The 25,658-nt window shown below is 47.7% G+C and overlaps 1 protein-coding gene across 1 annotated transcript in view; it reads right to left on the minus strand.

Moving 5' to 3' along the window:
• ACTL6A (actin like 6A) overlaps positions 1-25,658 on the minus strand; it is a 134,884-nt gene that overhangs the window by 37,052 nt on the left and 72,174 nt on the right. The window contains exons 9-12 of the mRNA XM_086944375.1: positions 13,877-13,938; positions 5,768-5,882; positions 4,713-4,793; positions 4,094-4,189 (exon numbers count right to left, since the gene is read on the minus strand). Coding sequence (XP_086800501.1) covers positions 4,094-4,189; positions 4,713-4,793; positions 5,768-5,882; positions 13,877-13,938 — 354 coding nt within the window. The remainder of the gene's footprint in view (positions 1-4,093; positions 4,190-4,712; positions 4,794-5,767; positions 5,883-13,876; positions 13,939-25,658) is intronic.

The following is a 25,658-nucleotide window of genomic DNA, read 5'->3' on the forward strand; positions in this document are numbered from 1 at the left end:
AATTAGATTTATAACCTTTACCACTAAAAACCTTCCCTGATTTACAGTAGTGGCGGGCCAGGCCAGCATGCCCAATTCTTGAGGAGGTACCCACAAACCTTCGCGAGGTGCAGTAAATCCATGTCTAACGCTAAGGCTATGTAACATGGCAGCAACCGACGTTGCAGAATGATGTAATGCAACATGTTCCTGGTGTCAGCGATGAACTACGGCAGCAGGTCAAGTGCCGAAGGGGGGTACGACAGAAGAAATACACAAGCACGCAGTAATATGCCAAACCAGCCAGTAATATGTTACATCAACATGCTCAGCTGTAATTTACTTTATCACCAGGCTGGCTGGCACCATGGTGATGTACACTATTGTGTTGTCATTTTTACATAGCGCCTTAAAACGCTGAAACAACTGTGAAGCGCTTAACATACCTCCACAGTGATGCACAACAAAGGCATACCAAGTGCCGTGAGGAAGTGCATGCAAAAGTGAAACTCGTGCGGCAACATAATTAAAAGATAATTATGGTAAAGGAAGACACACTTGGGATGTCGGCTGGGGAAAAGCAGTACTTTGGAATTTCCACTTCAGACTTCACTGAAAACCATGACTTGAGGAAACTGTTCACAACCTCTCTTTCCTTCTTTCATGTAGTTGCTTCCCTGTGAAAGGGATCCAAAAAAAGAAGAAGCGTGCGAGTGGTCCGCGTGCGTGCGCCACAGCGAGCCATGGGGTTTCAATTATCGCGCCTGTGGAAACGATAATTGAAACCACATGATGGCCGGTGTGCGTAATAGACACCAATAGGCCGTGGGCGGAGCACTGCGCCCGCCTTTGGCCAATTGCGTGCAGTCTTTCATAAAAAGATGCACGCAAAGGCCAATAGGGTGGCCCAAAAGGAAAAGCACACGCACAAGCGTGTGAGATTCCTAGACCTAGTTTCAAACCCCCCCTACAAAAAGTCTCTCACTGCGCACTGCACCGCTAGGCGCGAGACCTAAAAAGGAATAACTTTTCTTTTTAGGTCGAGTAATTTTAATGACACGAAACCTATTACATCTGAACCAAAGTCTCTTGAACCAGCCGGATTTCCTACAATGCATGTTGTGCAGTGGAGCATGAAGCTTCCCCAGGCGCGCGCTTGCCCTCCACCCCATCCCCATATGCTCCTTTCCTCCCTCCCACTCGCTGCCCCCCCCCCCCCCACCAGGCTCTTGCAGCACGACGCTTCACCAGCGCTTCCCTCCCACTCACTCACCCCCCTTCTCCCCCGCACCCCACCCCCATCCGATTTGCTTTTCGTGTTCTCTTTCCCTTTCAGGCACCCGTACTCACGGCACCTCCAGCAGCCTTCTCCCTCTGTCTACTCTACAGCCGTCTCCAGCAGAACAGCCCGTCCTTCCTCGCGAGCGCTCCCCTTCTCCCCCATCCGACTTGTTTTTCTTCATTATTGAACGAAAGCCCCTTAAAAGACGTGCATTCTGGAAGTGTGCTGTTCAAAAACCTCTCCTGTTTGGTTTAATTTATTATAGTGTTGCCTATAGGTGTGATTGCTATATTTTAATGTTCTTTGTTCTCTCCCTTTCCTGTTTGCTTCGTCTTAAAATGTACCATTTGATTTTTTGTTCATCTTTTTTGTATGATGATATTTGTATGATGAACATATACTGTTTATATTTGAAATGCCAACTGAAAAAAAAATCTAGGCCATATAGTCAGCATAACAACTGACTTCTTAGTTGACTAATGTCATTATCGTCTAGTCGGGGATCATGAGTGTTTCGAACTTCATGTTTAAAATGTAAACATTTTAATTAATGCTTCTCAGAGCTTGTGATATGCTTCCCCAATGGAATACATGTTTTTGATTTTTGAAGAGACTTTAGCATATGTTTAAATTGAGTTTGGTGCAGGACTTACATGCCGGAGATTTTCATGCCTCAGGTCGTGTACGGGCTGTAGATAGTGGCGTGACTGGATGTGGCGCAAAGGCCAGAGTGGCCGACATTGCAGCTGTGGGACCAGGTTTGAGTCTCTGAATTGGCTCAACATCTTGCGAAAATTGGCAAATCACTTATCTCCCCAAGCCTACAAAAAAATGACTGTGTAAGATAACTCATGCTTATGTAAAGCACTTCAATACCCTCGGGTCGAGTTCGCGCTATATAAAACTGCCACCCTCCCCCCAAAAAATCCTCTACATTCCTTTTTTTTTAAACTTGGAAGTGACACCCAATGTGGAAGGGCGAGAGGCAGAGGAGGGGCTGGTTGTGCATAAGGTTAGTGGCAAAACCTCTCAGTTTGAGTTAAAAACATACAACCGGCTCATGATAAACACATTTTCTCAGCGGTTCCCGCACTACGTGCGGCCACTTTTATGACGAGCGGTCCCTGCTGACTGACCGCCTATTACAAGCGCTCACTGCGGCTTCTGTGTGAAAACCAAAGCGCTCGCGGGCGGGAATGCAGTCAGAGATAAAACGAGATAAACAGACGTGGTTTTCACGTCCTGCTTTGTGCATTTCTCGCTCTAATCCGAGCCAATTGCCACTACACCAGCACTTCCCTCCGATACATCGGCAGCTCCACTTTTTACTCGCTTACATTACCTGCAGCCCCACATTTGGGCGGCACAGATGTTTACGTTTATGGTACGAAGGGGTATTTATTCACAAGGCAACCGGTGCCTTGAAAATAAATTAACCCCCGAGGACACCCAGGGATTTCTTGCTAGGTTCCAAGACGTGCGTAGGGCCATCCTGCGTTAAAAGCACATATGCAAGCAGTGATCACTCAGCACCACTCAACGCCACAGCACCCCTCAACGCCACAGCACCCCTCAACGCCGCAGCACCCCTCAACGCCGCAGCACCACTCAACGCCGCAGCACCACTCAACGCCGCAGCACCACTCAACGCCGCAGCACCACTCAACGCCGCAGCACCACTCAACGCCGCAGCACCACTCAACACCGCAGCACCACTCAACGCCGCAGCACCACTGAACGCCGCATCACCACTGAACGCCACAGCACCACTGAACGCCACAGCATCACTCAGCACAACTGAATGCCACAGCATCACTTAGCACCACTGAATGCCACAGCATCACTCAGCACCACTGAAGGGTACAGCATCACTCAGCACCACTGAAGGCCACAGTATCACTCAGCACCACTGAATGCCACAGCATCACTCAGCACCACTGAATGCTACAGCATCACTCAGCACCACTGAATGCTACAGCATCACTCTGTGCAACCATTCAACAACTGGTTCTAATATGTTCTCTCAATGAATCAAGCTTTATCACAAATGTCACAAAAAGGTGTTAATTTTTCACTGCTGTTCTTGGATTTTCATTACAATAAAATATAATGAACATAATCTTCCCAAAAGTTATTTACAAAAGTTTAAGCTATTGCCATTATAAATTACAATAACTTTTATTTAAGTATTAATTATTAAACAAATTAAAAGCCATTGTTAATTGTAATATTAATACATCTAAGTCATGTAAATACAACACAAATTGCATTACAAATGCTATAGGCGTCACGTTTGCGAAAGTTAAAACTATTGGCATTGTAAATGACAAAGCTATTAATTTCGCTATTTTCAAAATCAACACATAAAGAATTTGTCATTTACAATACCAATAGCTCAAACTTTCCTAATGTGAGACCTATTGCATTGCAAATGCTTATTTTGATTCTTTCCTTCTATTTTTTTCAGATCTCTTTGATCCTTTGTTCTGGGGTAACTCCCTCAAGTGATTCTTGGTATATACACATATGTAACCAAAAAATTTAAATTCTGCAAACCAACTTTTGGCGAACTTGACAAATATTTCTGAAGTAATGATCCCAGGAAGTTGAATTCAACCTGGCAGGCTTAGGTGTTCAATCTTAAAGTGAGTATGCAACAAAAAGTAAATAAAATAAGATGAATACGGGAAAGGAATCTAGTGTGGTATAAAGTGTTTCTGTCAACATCTATGACAAACATTTTATTCTCCTTTTCGAGAATGATAAATTAAAATATAATTTGTGCATGCAACACAGAGAAAGAAAAACACAAGTTCATGATTGTTTTCATACCGGAGGAGTTTTCTGTGAGAGTTCTCTAGTCAATCTATCTGTAAAACCTTGTATTAGGGTGTTTCCGCCGGCTACAATCACACTTCCATATAGACTCTGCAATGATAAAGAACAAAGTTCAGTTGCTGTAGTGATGGACATCTCTGTATTGAAAATACTAAAGTATGCATTTTGGACAGCTTGTTCAAAAAAGCTCATGGAAATTGCCAAAGTGAGAGACAGCTATGTCAATCTACACTTACATAGTTCATACTATGAGCATTGATCTTAAAACAAAGTTCAAAGCAGTTCTACAAAGGAAATTTAAGTTTTAAGGAATGCAAGGCGGAAAATGGTATGACTCTACCTTCTGGGCTAACAGAAAATGAACATTGTCAAAATATACACATGATTAGGAATTACTTTGCTTGCCAACCTATATGTTAAAACATATCAAAGTATTCCTATGATTAAAAGCTAGTCCAGGGAAACCAATCCATGGAAACCTTGCAGTAATCACTATATGTAGATATTAGTTTAAAACGTCTAGAATCTCACTCAAAAACTATTTTCCAGTTTTTTTTCTTTAAGAGGCTTATGGCACTCTGCAAATATTATTATGAAATGTCTTTATACTTACTGGTCTGATATCAATGTCACACATGCCAACACTTGTGGTAACAACATGGCTAACTCCTAGCATGGTATTCCCAGACAAGCCCTAAAAACAGAAAAGGGCATTTATTTACACAGCTACAAAGGAATGTAACTAAACAAGACTTCAAACGATCTTACGGTTGGTATAAACTTGCATCTTTAGGAAACTAAACAGGTTATACTTGCTTTAGAAAAATCTGTAAATTTTCTATGCAATATTCAATGTAAGAAATATCGAAGCTACGAAAAATAAAATGATTGCATCCAAGTTTTGCAACTATCTCTACCGAAGGGAGGTGGGGCTGTCCTATGGTGGAAGAGTTGAAGAATATGACCACTAAACATATAATGGCCAACATCCACCACATATCCTGTACATCGTCAATTATGTACATACTACATACTCATGCTGCTCCATATAGACCTAGTTGGGGGCCAAGGAGGTTTCTGTAGATATCTGTGCTCTGGTGGTAGCCCCAGCTAACCGCCAAGGTGCCAGTAGGATCCTTCACTACAAGACAGCAGTTACTCAGTGGCGTAAATGGAGCTTGTGACATCTCTACCCTCAAATAGTTGGAGCCTACTGATAGAAATACTGCCTCACAGTTACACCAGGTGAGAGATACTTGAAATAAAGAAAGTGCACACCAGTAGAGTCCCCTGCCTGCATGCCGGTGGCAGGTGCAGTGCTGAACCAGAGAAGTCGGTGGGAAATTGACACACATTGCGGGAGCAGATTTCTCCTCTCACATAGCCATTGTCTGTGATAGCCTTTTAGCCATACTGCATCTTGCTGCTGCCATTTAGCGGTAGAGAAAGCAATTTTTTTCAAAGCGAACATCAACGTTTACAACATGCTGGTACAACTAATGTGGACAAATATTTTTCACACTTCCAGGAGCTCTTTCAGTTTTAAAGCACTTTCACTATCACGAATGCCAAGCGACAATTTTCTGTTCTATGTGGAATACAATCAAAAAATTATGTGGGGGAAAAGACTAACCTAAATAGAAAGCTACAATGGCTTCTCCGCATTACCTTTACATTGGATGGATCAAATAATCCTTCAGGAATCTTTAGACGTTCTGCTCCAAAGTCACAGTTATAACCATTAGGAAACTCGTAATGAACTGTTGGCATCTGTACAGCCACTCTAAAGAAGGTAAAACTTTAAATTAGCAGCTTCCACAACAAACTTTAGAAGGCCTGGATTTAAATATACAATCAGTTTCACAAATTCATTGTATGTACAATTCCCTAAAAACGCTAATGTTGAAATAGTGAAGACTGACAAATATGTATATAGCAGCTTTGCATTAAAAACTAAAACAATTGCATAATTATCCAAATTAAGGTGATACCTTCACCTTGTTCCCCAACCCCACCTATCTAAGGGACTTATTAGGAGTATGGCGGTACATAGGACTTCCATACTCATGGTATTGGTACGACCAACGGCACACTGGAGATCCGCCTGTCATATTAGGAGGGTGGCGGCGGACTGCCACGAGACCGCCGGCTCCAAGATCCCGCTTCGAAGGCATCTGGAAATGGCCAGGAAGAACAAGTTACTTACCTTCGGTAACGCTTTTTCTGGTAGATACAGTATCTGCCTGTGGATTCCTCACCTTGTGAATATCCCCTGTGCAGCAGCCAATCTGAAACTGTTGTAGCTTTCCTCGCCGGCGAGGTCATAGACGACATCACAGAGGGTACGACACTTCTCGCGACCCCGCTGACGTCACTGGGCCTCGTCGGCGTGATGACGTCAGTTCCGCCCTTTTTTCCGTGCCCCCGAGGCACAAGGACAGACCGACAAACAGTAATTGTACACATAGTACACAGTATTCAAAACATCACACACAGTGTGAAATCAATGCAATATGCATGAACATATAAATACATCCATTAAAAAATTCTTTCAAATATACACTTAGCAGGTATAGAAGAGTGGACAACGGGGAGGCGAGTGGGTCAGTGAGGAATCCACAGGCAGATACTGTATCTATTAGAAAAAGCGTTACCGAAGGTAAGTAACTTGTTCTTCTGATAGATACATCTGCCAGTGGATTCCTCACCTTGTGAATAGAGTCCCACAGCAGTCCCCACTCCCGGAGGAGGGTTTCCACTCTGCTATACCAAGAAATCCTGGAGGACAGAGCGCGCAAAGTGGCCGTCCCTCGTCACCTCGGAATCCAAGCAGAAATGCTTTGCGAAAGTGTGAAGGGAAGCCCAAGTCGCTGCTCTACAAATATCCTCTACAGGCACACCCCTAGCCAAAGCAGATGTAGAAGTCTTTGCTCTAGTAGAGCAAGCTCTAATACCCTCTGAAGGTTCCTTACCAGCCAGGACGTAGCAGATCTTTATACACAGGATAATCCATCTCGACAGCGTGCGCTTCTGCACCGCTTTTCCTTTCTTACAGCCAGCAAAACCAACAAAAAGCTTGTCATCCACACGATAGTCTTTAGTCCTATCAAAGTAGAAACTCACCGCCCTCTTAGGGTCTAGGCAGTGAAGCCGCTCCTCCTCCTTGGAAGGGTGAGGGGGGAGGGTAAAAAGGTAGGGAGGGTAATTGACTGTCCCAGATGGAAGGGAGTTACCACCTTAGGCAGAAAAGGAGCCCTGGTCCCAAGTACCATTCTCTCAGCATGAATGGTCAGGAATGGGGGTTTCGAACTAAGAGCTTGAAGCTCACCTACCCTCCTTGCTGAGGTAATTGCTACAAGAAAAACAGTCTTAAAAGACAGAAGTCTAATGGGACACTTGTGTAAGGGTTCAAAGGGTGAACCGATCAAGTAGGTTGAGACAAGATTCAAGTCCCATTGAGGCAAAATAAATGGAGTTGGAGGGAATTTGTTGGTAAGACCTTTTATAAAACGTAATACAATAGGTGACTTAAATAAAGACGGCTGGTCCGGCAAACAAAGGAATGCGACAAGGCCGATAAATAACCTTTTACAGTCGCCACAGCAAAACCCTGCTGGGCCAAAGAAAGAGCAAACTGAAGTATATTGGACAAACGAGCCTTCAAGGGGTCAAAAGATTTCTCTACTTACCAGGAAACAAATTTGGACCACCTATAGGAATAGATTGACTTGGTGGAAAGACGCCTGGCCGAAAGAATTACATCCACCACATCAGGTGGGAGAGAAAAAGAATTCAGGTTGCCCCGTTCAATCTCCAGGCATAAAGGTGTAAGGTCTGGAGGTGGGGGTGTAGAACCTGCCCCTCCATCTGAGAGAGGAGATCTGCCCTGAGAGGGAGACGGAGCGGCGGGCACGAGGAGAGGTGGAGAAGATCTGTGTACCACACCCTTCTTGGCCAATCCGGGGCGACCAATATAACTTGGGCCCGGTCTGGGCGAATCTTCCTCAGAACCCGAGGGATCAAGGGTATGGGAGGAAACGCGTAAATGAGTTGTGAGCCCCAACTCAACTGAAACGCGTCCCCCAAAGCTCCCTGCAATGGATACTGGAGACTGCAGAATGATGGGCAGTGAGCGTTCTCGTGAGTGGCGAACAGGTCCACCCGAGGGGTTTCCCACGTCCGAAAGACCTGACGAATCACCTCTGGATGAAACCTCCACTCGTGGTCGGCTGAGAACTGCCGACTGAGACTGTCTGCACGAACGTTCAGAACTCCGGCCAGATGATTTGCCATCAGACAAATCTGGTGGTCCTGAACCCAGGACCAGAGACGCAGAGCTTCTCTGCAGAGAAGATGCAACCCCACTCCTCCCTGCTTGTTGACATACCACATCACGGTCGTGTTTTCCGTCAGGACCTGAACCGACTGACCGCGAAGGGAAGGGAGGAAGGCCTTGAGTGCCAAACGAATCGCCCTCAATTCCAGAAGGTTGATGTGAAGCAAGCTTTCCTCTGGAGACCAAAGACCCTTGATCTCCAGATCCCCCAGATGAGCACCCCACCCTTGAGTGGAGGCATCCGTTATCATTGTGGCAACCAATGGAGGCAGATGAAAGGGCTTTCCTTGAGACAGATTGCCCTCCACGCTCCACCAAGATAGATCCGCTGCAGTTTCTCTGGAGATCCTCACAGACTCCCTGAGATCTCAGTTGTGCTGATACCACTGCCTGCGGAGGCACCACTGGAGCGCCCTCATGTGCCAGCGTGCATGGTTGACCAGCAGAATGCAGGAAGCAAACAGACCGAGCAGGCGAAGGACCTTCAGGACTGGAACGACTGCTCCATTGTAAAACAAAGGAATCATTTCCTGAATGTCGAGAATCCTTTGAGGAGGAGGGAATGCTTGACAAACAGTAGTGTCCAGTACTGCCCCTATAAACAGGTTGCGCTGTGAGGACACCAGGTGAGACTTGGGTACATTTATCGAAAAACCCAACCTGTACAACAACTGAGTTGTCTCTTGTAGATGATGGAGCACCTTCTCTGGAGACTCAGCTTTAATCAGCCAGTCGTCGAGATAGGGGAATACAGGAATCCCCGCCCTCCTGAGATGGGCTGCCACCACTGCCATCACCTTGGTAAAAACTCTAGGTGTAGTAGTAATTCCAAACGGAAGGACCGCAAACTGATAATGTTGCGACCCCACCGTGAAACGGAGATACTTCCTGTGAGACTCCAAGATCGGGATATGAAAATACGTGTCCTGCAAGTCGAGCGACACCATCCAGTCTTCTTCCAGCAGCGCCTGAAGAACCTGCGCAAGGGTAAGCATCTTGAAGTTCTCTTGTTTCAGATAAAGATTCAAGATCCTGAGATCCAAGATTGGGCAAAGCCTGCCATCCTTCTTGGGAATCAGGAAATACCGGGAGTAGCGTCCCTGACCCCTTTCCTGCTCTGGAACCACCTCTATCGCTCCTTTCTTTAACAAGGTCATAAGTTCCTCCTGTAGGAGACGGAGATGTTCTCCTGAGCAAGCCCCTTGACAAGGAGGGTAATTTGGAGGGAAATCCCTGAAGGGAAGAGCATACCCATTTGCCACAAGATTGATAACCCATTGGTCTGTAGTGACCGATTCCCAATCCCGCAGAAAATGGGTAATCCGACCCCCCACAGGACCAACATGACTGGGAATGGGGAATCTAGGGCTGCTTTGCTGCGGCGATAGGAGGAGAGGTAGAGGAAGAGGAGGAGGAGGGTTGACGACCTCGTGGACGACCTCTGTTTCTTCCCCTATATGATTTATACAGCGTATTTTGATGCTGCTGCTGCTGCTGCTGCTGCTGCCGACGAGGCTACCCTTGCGAGCAAAAGGATGACTTCCCAAATCCTCTCTATCTACGAAAGGAACCTCTGGATTGAGTCTGCAAGCCAAGTGATCTTGCTGTGGCCTTACTATCCTTGTATCTTTCAAGTGCGGCATCAGCCTTCTTACCAAACAGACCTGTACCATCAAATGGTAAGTCCAACAAAGTAGACTGCACATCCTGAGAAAAGTCTGTAGACTTCAACCAAGCTCCCCTTCTCGTAGCCACTGCAGAGCCCATAATTCTAGCCACCGAGTCAGCCGTATCTAGGCCACTTTGAATGACCTGACGCGCAGCAGCCTGGGTATCATACAAAACCTCTTGAAAGTTCTTCCTGTCTTCATCAGACAGTTTTGGCAGCAACTGTTTAGAGGAATCCATCAAGGCATAGATATACCTTCCCATCAAGCAAGTTGCATTTGTTGATTTCAGTGCCATGCTCGCAGATGAAAACACCTTCTTAGCAGACTGGTCAATCCGTTTTGACTCCCTGTCAGCTGGAACCTGAGGGAATGCTCCTGCAGACCTCTTCGAGCAAGCCGCCTGAACTACAAGGCTCTCAGGCAAAGGGTGAGCTGACAAAAATTCTGGATCCTCGGGTGCCACCCTATATCTCCGTGCCACAGTCCTTGAGACCGCAGGTGCAGACAAAGGCATCTTCCAAACCTCTAACACTGGCTCCAGAATTGCCTCATTAAACGGTAACAGAGGCTCAGACACAGAGGACGGAGAATGCAACACTTCAGTCAATAAATTAGACTTAAATTCAGTGGAAGGAAGATTAATGTCCAACAATTCAGCAGCTTTTCTCACAACGTATGATATGGGGCTACCTCCTTCGTAGGAGCATCTGAACCAGGAGAAAAATTCCATTCAGGGGAAACATCAAGACCACTTACATCTTTTAATTCTGCAAAATAGTCCTCAGAATCGGGAAGTTCACCTTCCTCCATCTCCTGCCAATAGCGTGCCTCTTCCACAACTCTTTGGACCTCCCTCCTAGAACGGATCCTCGGGACTGGAGTCGATGGATCCACAACCGACTTCATCAGATTCGGGAACGGCGTCGAACACGGATCCGACGATGCCGCTTGCGCCGAACGAGGGCGAACAGACGGCACCAGAGCCGGAGATTCTCGGTACGGCGCCGGCACCCTCGGCGCCGGAAAATTTCATCAGGACGGCGTCGCTGGAAGAAAGGGCATAAATGGAGCCTGGGCATATGCCTGAGGAACACCCAAATTGAAGGCAAAAGGACCCGTGGGACCCGTAGGCGCACCAAAGGGGTACATGGCCCTTGCAAAGACACCATACATAGTGTTAAGATAATGTGATGGGTCTTGAACTGGAGCCGGGAAAGGCGGATAATTTCCCGGCGCCTCCTCCGAAGTCAGTGTACCTGAAGCCGGGCCCGCCGGCGCCGACAAAGGAACCACTTCAGGCTGCTCCTGATCTTCTTGCTCTGGCTCGACTTCATCCGGATCCGAAGAATGAACCGAATCCGAAGGAGCCGGCGTCGGTGATAGAGAGACTTCGACTTCGGGAGCCACTTCCTTCTCCGGCAAGTCCGGGATTGAATGAGAAGGATCGACCTCACCTCTGTGACGTCGAGAAGATGACCTCGGCGCCGGTTCCTTATCAGAATGACGCCTCGAAGAGTGCTTCTTTTTCTTATGTCTCTTCGACTTCGAATGTCCCGACGTCGACTTCGATCCCGATCTGGATTCGGAACGAGACCTCGACCTCAATCGTCTCTTACTCGCCTTTTTATCCTTCTTCATCTTGGCTATAAATAACTTCGCCTCCCTTTCCTTTAATGCCTTAGAGGTCATCTTCCTGCATCACGCACATCCATCTACGTCGTGATCGGAAGACAAGAACCATACGCAATCCTCGTGTGGGTCAGTGATGGACATCTGCTTACCGCACTCCCTGCAGGGCTTGAAACCAGATTTTCTCCCAGACATCTTCGAAAGGAAACGAGAAGAACAGACTAGAACAACTATAATAACAATGTTACTACGGAGAGTCCCAAGAAACCGTTGGCGTCGACAGCGCGGAAAAAAGGGAACTGACGTCATCACGCCGACGAGGCCCTATTATGGATCCAGTGACGTCAGCGGGGTCGCGAGTGGAGTCGTACCCTCTGTGACGTCATCCATGACCTCGCCGGAGTGGAGAGCTACAAAAGTTTCCGATTGGCTGCTGCGCAGGTGATATTCACAAGGTGAGGAATCCACTGGCAGATATATCTATCAGAATAGGCTGGCAGTGCTGTGCCGGCACTGCTAAGCAGATTTAGATTTGAAGGTCTGGCAGACATGCAAGGAAGGGAGCTCTAACAGGGCCGCCAGACGCTTCTGGGCCTAGAGTTTGATGCAGGGGGCACATATTGTCCCCCCTGGAATTGCTCTTCTGTTCCTGTGCCGCAGGCGCCGTCACAACAAGGGTATGCTGTTAAGGCTCTTCCATAAACCTAACAGACCATCACAGTGAGACCGCCGCAGCACCCCCCGCCCACCATGGATTACACTCGTAATCAAGCGGGAAGGCGCATCACAAGCTTGGTGGCCCTGTTGTCGGCACATCGATGGCAGGCCGACAGGAGGACCGCCAAACTCATAATAAGGCCCTAAGTCAACCTTGACTCCACCCTTGTTACCACTTGATACAGACTGTGAAGACATGAGTGAAAAGTTGTAGAATGGTGTCAAAGTTCTAAAGTGACAATACAGAGTACGGTTAAATAAGAGCAGCGCAAGTGCAGGATGGCTGGTGTATTAATATAAAATGGTGGTACAAGTGAATGTTGCTGCATATGAGTGTGTATGGTGGGGTGTAAATGGATGTATGAAGGCATGTGTGTTGGATTACCTGGGTGGGTGTGGGTAGAGGTGTGGGATTGCTTGCCCTCTTTTATGTAAACATAGTGTGGATGTATAATCATGACTGTGTGGTGGGGTGGTGTTTCTATACTGGTGTGTGTGGGAACACAATACTGCTTTTGCAGCTATATATGATAGGAAGTTGGATTGATGGTTGCCAGATTGTAGTTATTCATCATTTGATGTTGGGCTTATGCAGGCATGAAGGTTGGTAGGTTTGTGTTCAGGATTATATGATGGTGGGGTTGTTGGTGTATTATTGTTTACCTTTTGTATGTAGTGTGTTGATTTTTCGTTCAATTGGTGTGTTATGTACCAAACACTACATGGTTGAGGTTGTAGTTAGCGGGAAGCCTGTTGCACTAAATCCATTTTCAGAATTATATCTTAAAACTTAAATTAGGAGGTGTCTGACAGAATCATTGATTATGGTTGTGAAAGGATGCCAAGAATGTCCCACATCAAACACAAAGATCATGACCTCACCCTTGATGTGAGGGAAACAATTACAAATAACTTATGTGATCTGAAAAGTGAGATTACACATTGCTCATAACGTTATTTAATGAAATGAGTGATCAATATAGAGGCCAGGTCAAAAAAACAACTGCATTTTCCATATTTGACAAACTCAGTAAGCTAATCAATAACAAGGAGAAATGCTTGGAAAATGTTTGGATAAACTGCCCTCCTGAAACTACTTTAGAAAAGTAGTTTTAAAAAGAGAAAGTATTTATTTGAAAGTCTAAAAGGACCAGAGCCTAAGCAAAGTAAAACCAATGTAAAAGTTGGTTAGAAGCAAGAGGGATAAAATATACATGTTCACCATGCTTTTATTTACGAGAGCCTGGTAACATATTTACATATACAATTCACAGACACAATTGATTCATAAATTAACACAGGAAAGACAAAGGAAAGCAAGGCATGCGGTCAGGTGGAGGTGGACACCACTCTGATAAAAAAAAAGCAGTGCAAAACTTGCTTGCCCCGTCCCCTTAACTAGTATTACAATGTAAAAAAACGTACTGTTCATCATATGTTGAATCTGAAACTTGAAGGGCAGATGCTTGAAAGTCCTGTATCACACACTATAAAGAGAGACAGAGACAAACATGAAGATGGGCCGCTAAAAAGCATTACAATTTACAACTAAGCTGTGTAGTTTGAAGCTTGTAGACATTCAGAAGAAAATTCATAATACGTTCCATTCCTTTCACATCATAATGACAGTATCTTATGAGGTAGGCTTAGTAAGTGTGATCACAGAATGTCTTGTAAGCCTGAACACTAAGCATTGGAAAAGCCAATAGGTCTCGCTAATACTTTTGGCTTCGTCAGTTTTTCTTTTTATATTCAAATCGTTTTTATTGAAGAGAAATGAATGAAATACATTAAGGCAACATGTACAGAAATGAGATCAAATGTGCTGCTCGACAACAATACAGTACTGAAATAAATCCAAAATACAATTGTATGTTGTTGCCTGGAATCAGGGCTACATGAAGGCAATTAAACAGAATAAAACAGAATAAAATATCATAAAATATAGGAATAAATAAATAAATGTATAGTTACATGCAAATATAAGCTGTCGTCAGTTAGGTCAGGCGCGGGGGGTCCATAACATATAGTCGAGACAAAATAGCAAGTAGGTCATACGACTAGGTTACTCACTTACAGTGGATCAAAGCATGACATACAATAACACCGTGCAAGGATATAGCATTAAGTTATAGGTCACGGGGGATCAAAATGAAATGAAGACGCGTCAAGTGTTTCCAGAGTCTCTTGTTGGAGGATCGCCAGGGGGAGGAGTGCAACACCGGGTTGTCAGCTCCCCTCAGAAAGGATAGCCAGTCCTGCCAAATTTTGAAACATACTTCTGATGCATTTATCCATTTACATAAAATCACCTTACACGCCAGTGTGAGCATCAAGTCCAGAAGCTGGCGATCTTGTGCATTTGGTAAGTTTGGTTCAAGAGCTCCCAATATGACGCATATAAATTCCCTCGTAGGTTGCAGCCTAAAAACATGTTGTATGCAGTCAAAGATTTTCCCCCAGTAGATTTGTAGAGAGGGGCAGTTAAAAAGCATACGGGCCAGGTCGCCAATTCCTGATTGGCAATTCCAGCAAGGTGGGTTATCTCGCAAGTGGGATTTAAAGAGTCTATCCGGGGTCCAGAATGTCCTATTTAATAACATGTATTTTGTCAGAGAGGATAGGGGATACTTTATTAGAGAAAGCAGTTCTGTGAATTGTGTCCTAGTCAAGCGCAATGCCCGTGGAGTTGGGTTCTGTTTCCCACTTGAGTTCAACTTGTCTATGCGATTTCCTAGGCAGAGGAAGGAGTTGCTTGTATACTTTAGATGCAAAGTGACCGTCCGTTAAGAGACGTGGTATGTGTGTCAGGAGCCAAGGTGTGCGAGGAGTAAGGCAGCGTGACGAGATAATGGCCTTCAGTTTCAGGAAATCGTAGAAGTCCATGGGTGTTAAGTTATGTGTAGCTTGGAGCGTGGAGAAGGGTAGGGGCTGTGTCCCATCATAAAGGTCTTTCACCAGATTAATGCTCTTCATGGACCAAGATTCCCAATAGAGGGTCTTGCCTTCAAGTTTAAAGTAAGGGTTCCGGCATAGGGCCATCATCGTGGATTTCCTAAGTTTCAGGTTAGATTTGTGGGCCTGGTCTAGTCTTAAGAGAGCGCGCCTGGTGTTCAACATAATGTATTTGGAGTTAGTCAAATGAGAGAGGTCCATGGTAAGTAGGGCCGGCAGTGGGGAGTTGTCGATGATAGATTTCTCAATATTTATCCACAGTGGGATAGAAGATGGGGTATCAACCAGCCACTGTGCCCCCTGTTTGCAAAGGAATGCTGTCTGGTAGTTCCTAAAAGAAGGTAGACCCAGGCCGCCCTTTTCCTTCGCTAGCTGTAGCTTTTTCAATGATATCCTGGCTTTCTTACCCTGCCACAGGAAAGCACCAAACAGTTTGTCCACTTTGTTGAGGAAGTCCTCAGTGAATGTCATTGGTAACATGCTGGCCAAGTAATTCACCAATGGTGTGGTCATCATTTTAAGGCTTTCTGCCCTGCTCCACCATGAAAGGTATTTGGGTGACCATCCGTCCAGTAAGGTGGAGATCTTTTTTAGGATTAATTTTTCATTGATTTTTAATGTGGAGAGTAAATCTTTATCAAAATCTAGCCCTAGATATTTGAAGCAGTGAAGTTGCCAAGTAAGACCAGAGTCCCCAATAATATCTCTGCCGCCTATATTGTTGAGTAATTTGACCTCCGTTTTATCTTTGTTCAATTTGTATCCTGAAACCCGCGAGAACTCATCAATGGTTGACATAAGTGCAGGTATGGCCTCTCCTGCTCTCTCCGACAAAACCAGCATGTCATCCACATAAGAGGTAAGTTTTACATTACAGCCCTTAAAGGGGATACCAGCTATGGCGTCATTATTTCTTATATGGTAGAGGAACGGTTCAATCGCAAGCAGAAACAAGGAGGGGGAGAGGGGGCACCCTTGTCTCGTTCCCTGTCGTAGATGTAAGGAGGAGGAGAAAGAACCACCAGCCCTGACCCTCGCCTTGGGACAGAAATAAAGGGACATTGCTAGTTTCGTGAATGTTTTCCCCAGATTGAACTTATTTAGGACTGCCTCCAGTAAAGTCCAGTCCACTTTGTCAAAAGCTTTTTCGGCGTCTAGGATTATTGCTGCTGTGGGCGTGTCTAGGAGTTTCACCTTTTCCAGAACATGCGCCAATACCCTGGTGTTGTCGCTGGAAAGTCTGTTTTTTAAAAAACATGCTTGTGAGGGGTGAATCAGCAGAAGTGTGGTGGGGGAAAATAGGACCTCCATCACAGCACAAGTAGCAGATGGGCACTAATTAGTTTGAATTTTCAATCTGTGTTTGGTCCATTCTCCACAGAAAGGAAAGGGAGTGACGCTTAGCATGCACTGTTGCAGGGTCGATCTAAAAATTACCCTCCTCGTCTACCCGCAGATGGAACGATCTTATCTGCTTATGTTTTAAGGTAAAACATACACAAATATGTTATGCTAATTTACATATCTTGATGCTGAAAAAGAACTTAACAGGTATACCATTAAAAGGAAAATGCTACTTACCAGTATGCATCTGTTCTTGGCATGTAGGGGTGCTGGCATTCATATCTTAGCAAAGATCGCCACCTAGTGCTGGGTCCGGATGATAGCACCTCATTGTCCTGGAAGAAGAGTCTTCGAAGTATCATGAGATAGGTGACTCATCCATGTGCAAAGGAACACATGTCTATTTTTAGATTTTGTGAAAAGCTTAGCATTTAAAGAGTGAGGAAAAAAGAAACACTCATTCCAGGTTACTGCTCTTCAATGGGGACACCATTAGGTACAGTGAAATCCATGGAAGGAAAAGAGCAGAGCACTGCTCTGAGTAGCAACCCTGCAAGGCAAAGGCGATGTCCTCTCTGGAGGCAGAAAAACGTGTGAAAATGTCATGGCAGACGACAAAGTCTGCGACCACAATATAGAACAGTGAAGGAGCCACAAGCCCAGAAGAGAGGAGTTACGATAAGGTACCCCAAGGTAACACCATCAAGGAGTGTTGCATCCCCTGTAAAGAGCTAAGGGGCTGAGGCATAGCCAAAAGACCCTAACCCAGAGGACTGCAGAGGAGTCAGAAACTCCAAGCAACGAAAAAGAAAGGAGTACGAGTAGGCCGCACACTGGAAGAACCAGGGTGTAGGGATGCAGAAGTACACATAAACCTACCATCCAATTAATAGAAGGGAAAGAGTGGAACAAATAAACAGAACGAAGCACCGTGCCAGGAAGGAGGTGAACGAATATGCTACTTACCAGTATGCATCTGTTCTTGGCATGTAGGGCTGCTGACATTCATATCTGTACATAGATCGCCGCCTAGTGTTGGGTCCGGATGATCGCACATTGTTGTCCTGGAAGAGTCTTCGAAGTATCACGAGATAGGTGGCTCCTCCCCTGGACTACAGTGCGCATGGGCATCGACTCCATCCTCAGATTGTTTTTTGCCATTGTGGCCAAGATAGAGTGAAACTAAGTGAATGATGACCATGCTAGAAGTATATGTGAATTCTGCAGCTGCTACAGGCGCCGGGGAGGAGGGCGGGCGATATGAATGTCAGCAGCCCTACATGCCAAGAACAGATGCATACTGGTAAGTAGGATATTCGGTTCGAAGCATGTGGGCTGCTGAATTCATATCTGTGCATAGAATACATAGCAGTCCCTCCATTAACGGCGGCCGCCCGTGCCAGCTGCAGCAGTTTGGAAAAGTGTTTTTAGAACAGCCTGCCCTACAGCTGCATGCTGTTTGGAGTGCACATCAACACAATAATGCTTTGTAAATGTGTGTGTGGTAGACCATGTGGCTGCTCTACATATGTCTTCCAAAGGAATATTTCCAAGGAAAGCCATGGAGGCCCCCAACTTTCTGGTGGAGTGGGCCCTTGGTGGAATGGTGAGAGTACGCTTGGCTTTCAGATAGCAGATCTGAATACATTTAACGATCCACCTAGCTATACCAGCCTTGGAAATGGGGTTACCTTTGTGTTGTGGCGCAAAGGCAAAAAAGAGTTGGTTAGTTTTCCTAAAATCCTTGGTCCTATCAATGTAATACATCAGGGCCCTTATGACGTCAAGGGTGTGGAGCATTCTCTCCGCCAATGACTCAGGATTTTGGAAGAACACAGGTAATTCAATAGTTTGGTTAATATGGAATTGAGACACTACTTTAGGAAGGAATTTAGGGTTAGTGCGAAGCACCACCCTGTTAGAATGAATTTGAATAAATGGCTCTTGGATAGTTAGTGCCTGGAGTTCACTAACTCGTCGCAGCGATGTAATCGCTATAAGGAAAGCTACTTTCCATGTCAAGAATTGAATCTCGCAGGAATGCAGTGGTTCAAAGGGGGGGACCCATCAGCCTGGTGAGGACCACATTGAGGTTCCAATCCGGAGCTGGCGGAGTCGGGAGGAATGACTCGCTTGAGTCCTTCTAGAAAGGCTTTAATGGCAGGCACCCTGAAAAGTGAGAGGTGCTGCCTGTTTTGGAGATAAGCAGCCATTGCGGACAGATGTATGCGAATGGAAGCATAAGCCAAATTACATTTGTATAGATGGAAAAGATAACAAATGATGTTCTGAATAGATGCATCTAGCGGGTTAATGTTGTGGTCTGCACAATAAATGACAAACCGCTTCCACTTAGCCGCATAGCATGCTCTTGTTGTGGGCTTCCTTGCCTCCCGGATGATGTACATACAGTCAGGAGGCAGGTTTAGGTAGCCAAACTCTAAGACTTCAGGAGCCAGATCGCCAGGTTGAGCTGTTGCGGATCTGGATGCTGAATGTCGCCATGGCTCTGCGTCAGAAGGCTGGGTGTGAGGCGTAGCCTCTGATGCGGTGCCACGGACAGTTCTAGAAACGTGGTGTACCATGTTTGGCGAGCCAACGTTGGAGCAACCAGGATGAGAGTCATCGAGTGCTGCCTGAGCTTGCGTGCCACCAGCGGTATCAGAGGTGCTGGGGGAAAAGCGTACGCAAATTTGCCTGACCAGTTCATCCATATCGCATTGCCCTGGGACTGTGGGTGTGGAAACCTGGCGGCGAAGCTTTGGCATTTTGCGTTCTCCTTTGTGGCGAACAGGTCTATCTCTGGATGACCCCACTTTTGGAAGTACGGGTGGAGTACTGATGGATGTATCTCCCACTCGTGCATTTGGTGGCTGTACCTGCTGAGCAGGTCCGCCATCTGATTGTCCTTGCCCGGGAGGTGTTCTGCCATGAGGAAGATGTTTCTCTGAATGGCCCACTTCCACATGCTCTGAGCCAGATGAGACAGCTGTGGAGAGTGTGTCCCTCCCTGCTTCTGAATGTAGTACATGGCCGTCATGTTGTCCGTCCGGATCAACACGACCTTGTTGCACAGATGTACTTTGAAGGCCTTTAGTGCCATGAAGATTGCCATCAGTTCCAGAACATTGATGTGCATCTTCCTTTGCTGTGGCGACCATAGTCCCTGCACGGTGTAATGGAGTACATGAGCTCCCCATCCCTGGAGAGAAGCGTCCGTTGTCAGGATGATCTGTGGCACAGGCTCTTGGAACGGTCGTCCCTTGCAAAGGTTGCGTGGATTCCACCAATGCAGAGAGTTGTATGCCCGACCGCTCACCAACACTAGGTCTTTCAACTGCCTGTGAGCCTGAGTCCACTGACGTGCTAAGCACTCCTGAAGAGGACGCATAGGTAGTCTCGCGTGCGGGACTATGGAGATGCAGGAGGCCATCATGCCAATCAACTGCATGAACACTCGCGCTGGAAGTGAGTGTTGGGGTTTGAATTGTTGTATCAGCGATTGAATGCTGTTGACCCTCACTGAATTTGGCTGTGCTGTGGCTGCCAGAGTGTTTATTGTCGCACCCAGATACTGCCGTATGTGGGCGGGCTGGAGGTGGGACTTTGGGTAATTCAGTGAGAATCCCAGATCGTGAAGGAGGTGAATGGTGTGGGACACGTGAGCGGCACACTGCTGGGCCGACTTCGCCTGGATGAGCCAGTCGTCCAGATAAGGGTAGACGTGAATGTTCTGTCTCCTTAGGTGCGCCGCCACTATCGCCAGGCACTTTGTAAACACCCTGGGTGCCGTGGTGACTCCGAAAGGCAAAACCTTGAACTGGTAGTGCTGGTTTTGGATGGTGAACCGGAGGTATTTTCTGTGTGACGGGTGCAGCGGAATGTGAAAATACGCATCCTTTAGGTCTAAAGTTGCGAGAAAATCCCCCTGACTGAGCAACGGGAGCACCTGCTGCAGGGTCAGCATATGGAAGTGCTCCGATAGGATGTACTGGTTGAGGGGTCTGAGGTCCAGTATGGGTCTGAGGGACCCGTCCTTTTTTGGTATCAAGAAGTACAGGGAGTAAACTCCTGTGCCTCTTTCCTGCACAGGCACGAGCTCTATTGCCCCTTTTTGCAGCATGACGAGGACCTCCTGCTGTAATAAGTGCAAATGCTCGGCGGACATAGGACGGTGTCTTAGGGGTATGTTGGGTGGAGTGGATGTTAACTCCAGACAATAACCGTACTGTACAAGTTGTCTGACCCACCTGTCTGTGGTGATGGTTCTCCAGACCGGCAGGAACTGCTGAAGTCTCCCCCGGACCGGTGTTGTGTGGTCGGGGGGCAGTGACAAGGCGTCACTGTTTGCTGGTGGCAGAGGATCTGGAGTTGTTGTTGTTGTTTCCACGACCCCTGCCCTTGGCGCTGTTTCCACGATATCCACCTCGATTTTTGTTGGTGTAGGTGGACTGTGTGTTGCCTTTGTAGTACTGCGTGGTTTGGGAGAGCTGGCCTCTGGAAACGCCTCTAGTGCTTGAGCGACGAAAAGACCCACCCCTGAACTGCTGGGACTGTAAGGCACCCATGGACTTAGCAGTTTCCGTGTCCTTTTTAATCTTTTCTAAGGTGGTGTCAACCTCTGGGCCAAACAGGTGGTCTGGATTCACTGTTTGATTAAGGATGGTGGTCTGTATCTCCGGCTTAAATCCGGAGATTCTCAGCCAGGCATGTCGTCTCAGCATAACACTAGTGCTGACAGCCCTGGCTGCGGTGTCAGCCGCGTCCAGTGCACATTTAATTGAAGCATTAGAGATCATCTTCCCCTCTTGAATAAGCATCTCAGCTGCCTCCTTGTATTCATCTGGCAGGTGTTGCAACAGGGTCTCCAGTGTGTCATAGTGTGCCCTGTCATACCTCGCTAGAAGCGCTTGTGTATTGGAAATGTGCCAGATATTGGCAGCTTGTGCTGCCACCCTTTTCCCTGATGCCTCAAAGACCTTAGATTCCTTGTCTGGGGGAGGAGCATCACCCGTTGTCTGAGAATTAGCCCTCTTCCGGGCATTCGAGACGACAAGAGAGTCCAGAGGCAACTGTCCTTTAATATAGGTAGGATCCGTAGGCGCTGGCTTATACTTTTTCTCAATCCTAGGGTTGATCACCCTTGCTCTGGTAGGCTCTTTAAAGATCTCTCCAGCATGTTTTAAGACTCCTTTTAACATAGGTAGAGTTTTGACAGTCCTTTCCGAGACTGAAAAGGTATCAAAAAGGAAATCGACGTCAATAGGGTCAGCATGGAGCTGGACGTTGTGATTTTTGCCCGCCCGTTCAATGAGGGCATTGAATGCTGCAGAGTCCTCTGTAGGAGACGTCTTCACAGAATAGAGTTGAGTGTCTTGTCCAGAATGAGGATCACCTGGGTCAGCACCAGCAGCCCAGGGTTCATTGGTATCTTCAGGGTCTGTATAGACAGGATAGCTGTACTCATCCTCATCATCGCCCTCCCCAGCGTCCACATCAGAGTAAGTGGGCGAGACATCTCGAGTCTGTGGAGAAATTGGTTCCACCAGGACAGGAGTGGAAGCAGAGTCCTTCTTTCTCTTTAGGGGAATCTTGTAGGACTCCATTGGTTGTTCCGGGGCAATTTTCCGCTTGTGGAGGGAAAGTCTGCCCGTTTCGGCATCAATAAAATGTTCCTGTTCGTCCACCGAAGATTGTCGATGCTTCAGGGTGGACACCCCCGTTGATGACTTCGGCACCGAGGATACCTTCTCGGGGACGCTGGCGACCGCTTTAGGGGTGAAAGCCTTCGGCGCCACCTTCGGCGGCAACGTAAAGTGAATGGGCGTCGACGCCTTGTGAGGTTTCTCGACCGGCATCGGAGGTGGAGGATCTGTTGGTCCGACCGCCGAGGCCTTCTCCCTGATGCGCTGTAGGGAGTCAGTCACCTTATTGGTGAACGCGGCGGACGGGCGCGCCGAGCCGACGGGATCCTTCGAGGCCCCACTAGGAGTGGACTCTCTGGGTGCGCCGCATTTGGCCTTGTCCTGTTGACACGGAGTCACTAGAACTTTCGGGTCGCCGAGTCCTTTCTTCGGGTCACCGAGTCCTTTTTTGGTGTCGACCGCCTTCGGCGCCGACTTAATCGGCTCGACCACCTTGACTTTAGTCTTCGGCGCGGCAGACTTCGTCTCGACGACCTTGACTTGAGCCTTCGGCTCGACAAAACCCTTTGCTTCTTCAGCGTCGAGGGCTCCGAGGCCTTGGATCCGACCAACGTGATGCGCACTTTCGGTGTCAAGGAAGGCAGCTGCGCTGTCTCTTGTGTCGAGACCGTATGTTGAGACCGTATGTTTCGCTTTCGGTTTCGATTTACCAGGGTGCGGCTCAATAGCAATGTCCGTGGCCGACCCCGAAGGCGGGGCTATAGAACCCATCATAAGATCTTGGGTAAGGCCTAGTGGCGATCCCTCGACCTGAGCCTTATGAATCGGTACAATCCCAGTGTCTGAGCGAGGTCGCTCTTCGTCCGAGCTATCCTCCATGGCCCCGAAGGCCCCGTCGTCGTCCCCTACCTCGTCGACGACTTCTTCAGCTTCGAACATTTCTGCGTCCGCATCTTAGTCGTAGTCGACGTCAGACGCGGGATTCGACAGGTTGTCACCGATGTGCCCGGTAACTTCTTCCTCGACATCCCCGGCATCGAAAATGTCCGCAGGCGCAGTGAGCTGGGCCTCCTGGCGCGCAGCGCGTCGATGCTTAAGCGTCTTCTTGGACCTGAAGCGGGAACAAGCCATGCAACTGGCTTCATCATGGTCCGGCGACAGACACTTGTTGCACACCGGGTGGACGTCGATGTGGGGATACTTGGAGTTGCAGACGGGACATCTCTTGAACGGGCTCCCTTCCATGAGGAGTAGTCGATAGGGTCTGTGGCGTCGACTGGGCCCTCCGCGCCAAAAGCATGCGGTTCTATGGAATCCGGCCCGGAACCGAGCTGGAAGAGTTAGGCACCGAACGCAAGACAATATCGACGTGTACTAAAGACCTTTTGGTCTTAAGAAAAGTTTTTTAACGATTCCGACTAGAGGGAACCAATATACATCCGAACCCAATGGCGGAAAAAAACAATCTGAGGATGGAGCCGATGCCCATGCGCACTGTAGTCCAGGGGAGGAGCCACCTATCTCGTGATACTTCGAAGACTCTTCCAGGACAACAATGTGCGATCATCCGGACCCAACACTAGGCGGCGATCTATGCACAGATATGAATTCAGCAGCACACATGCCTCGAACAGAGGGTCTTCGCAGAAGACAAGCCACATGGAGGGAGGCAAGTGCAGAAGACCAAGCTGAAGGTCCTCGCAGAACGGGGAGGCAGGGCAGGCCGTGAAGGAATCTGCGGCTAGAATCGTCTCTACCAGATACATCGTTACCGAAGGTAAGTAACTTGTACATCTGATAGAGACTACTAGCCGGAGATTCCTTAACGTAGAATAGATACCCTAGCCATACCCAGAGGGGAGGAGGGTCTGCGAGAGAACCGTACCAGCTTGGAAGAACACAGGGCCCCAACAGGGAATGTGTCATAGGGACAGGAAGGAAGGCCGAGCCCCCACCAAGCAGAAGTAAGCAATAACAGGGAGAAGGGATGGCCAGGATACCACAAACGGCCCGTGGGGAAAAGGGAGTCCACCAGAAAACCCCGGAGGGACCTACAGCACCAAGGAAGTACCAAAGGAAGAAAAAAACCACCAGCAAAGGCCAAGGAGAAGGGGTGGAAATGGAGGCAGAGCCTGCCTCAGGAGAACACACACACAGCGAAGGGGACAGCTGAACCGGCATAAGCCCAGAGTCAGTGGGCAATGCAGGAACGGCCCCACAGCCGAGAAGCGCATACGTGAGAAGGAAGACACAGTCGCGCAAAGCCCCAGCAGAGCATGGGACAGGAGCACACGAGTACTCACCGAGGCACACGGAGGTGGACCAGAATGTGTATACATGCGCAGCAGGCAACAGGTACATACTAAGAAGCAGAGCGCCCAGAACAAGCATAGTGCAATACAAGACAGAGGCAAGAGAACCCCAGAACAACTCCAGAAAGGAGCTGTCCCAGTGGCACAACCTGACCCACGAAAAGAAGTGGGGACGGCCAGAAGATAAAGAAGAGGAGTACAAGCCAAACGCCATCAACCAGAATACAGGCGAACACCAGGAAATGCCAGCTCCCCCTGGAACACAGGGCAGAGGACCCGTCCGAAGCGTCGGATAGCCAGGCAGAAACATCACGACACAACGCCGTGGGCAGCCCAACAACCAGTCCGGGGCTCCTGAGGCTGAAGAGGGCCCGAAGTAGCCATCACGCAGGGCAAGGACAAAATGCACGACAGGGAAGCGCTGTAGAAGAAGGATAGAGACACCCTCGGACATTAAGCAGGACAAGGCCAGGAGCAGCGCAAGCCGCGCTGAGGCGTAAGAAAAGGGACCGCACCAAGCAGCATACAGAGATACCAGGAAAAGAGAGGAGCCCAAAGGGCTTCCACATACGCCCAGCTAAGTACAGAGCCATACAATAGCCAACAAGTACCCCACCTAGGGTATGACACGTCCCAACAAAACATGGGAACACCTCTTAGGGAAAAACTCCAGCAGCAGAGGACAAGAACATAAAGGACCTGTGGGTAACACCACAAACGGCTTACCAATCAGCCAAAAAACAACACACAGATGGTCCAACCTGAGGACCTATACGGCTCCACCAACAGCCAAAAGCACGCACACCACAATATCAAGGGATGAACCAGCAGTCAACAGGACAGAGGGGCCAATTTAAGGACCCTGAAGGGACACTAAGCCCCACAGAACACACACAGACGGGCCAACCGAAACTTTAGACCCAAAGAGAAGGTGGATAACGCCTCCATAAA

Source organism: Lissotriton vulgaris, chromosome 11 (genome assembly GCF_964263255.1).
Source record: "Lissotriton vulgaris chromosome 11, aLisVul1.2, whole genome shotgun sequence".
NCBI classification, from domain to species: domain Eukaryota; kingdom Metazoa; phylum Chordata; class Amphibia; order Caudata; family Salamandridae; genus Lissotriton; species Lissotriton vulgaris.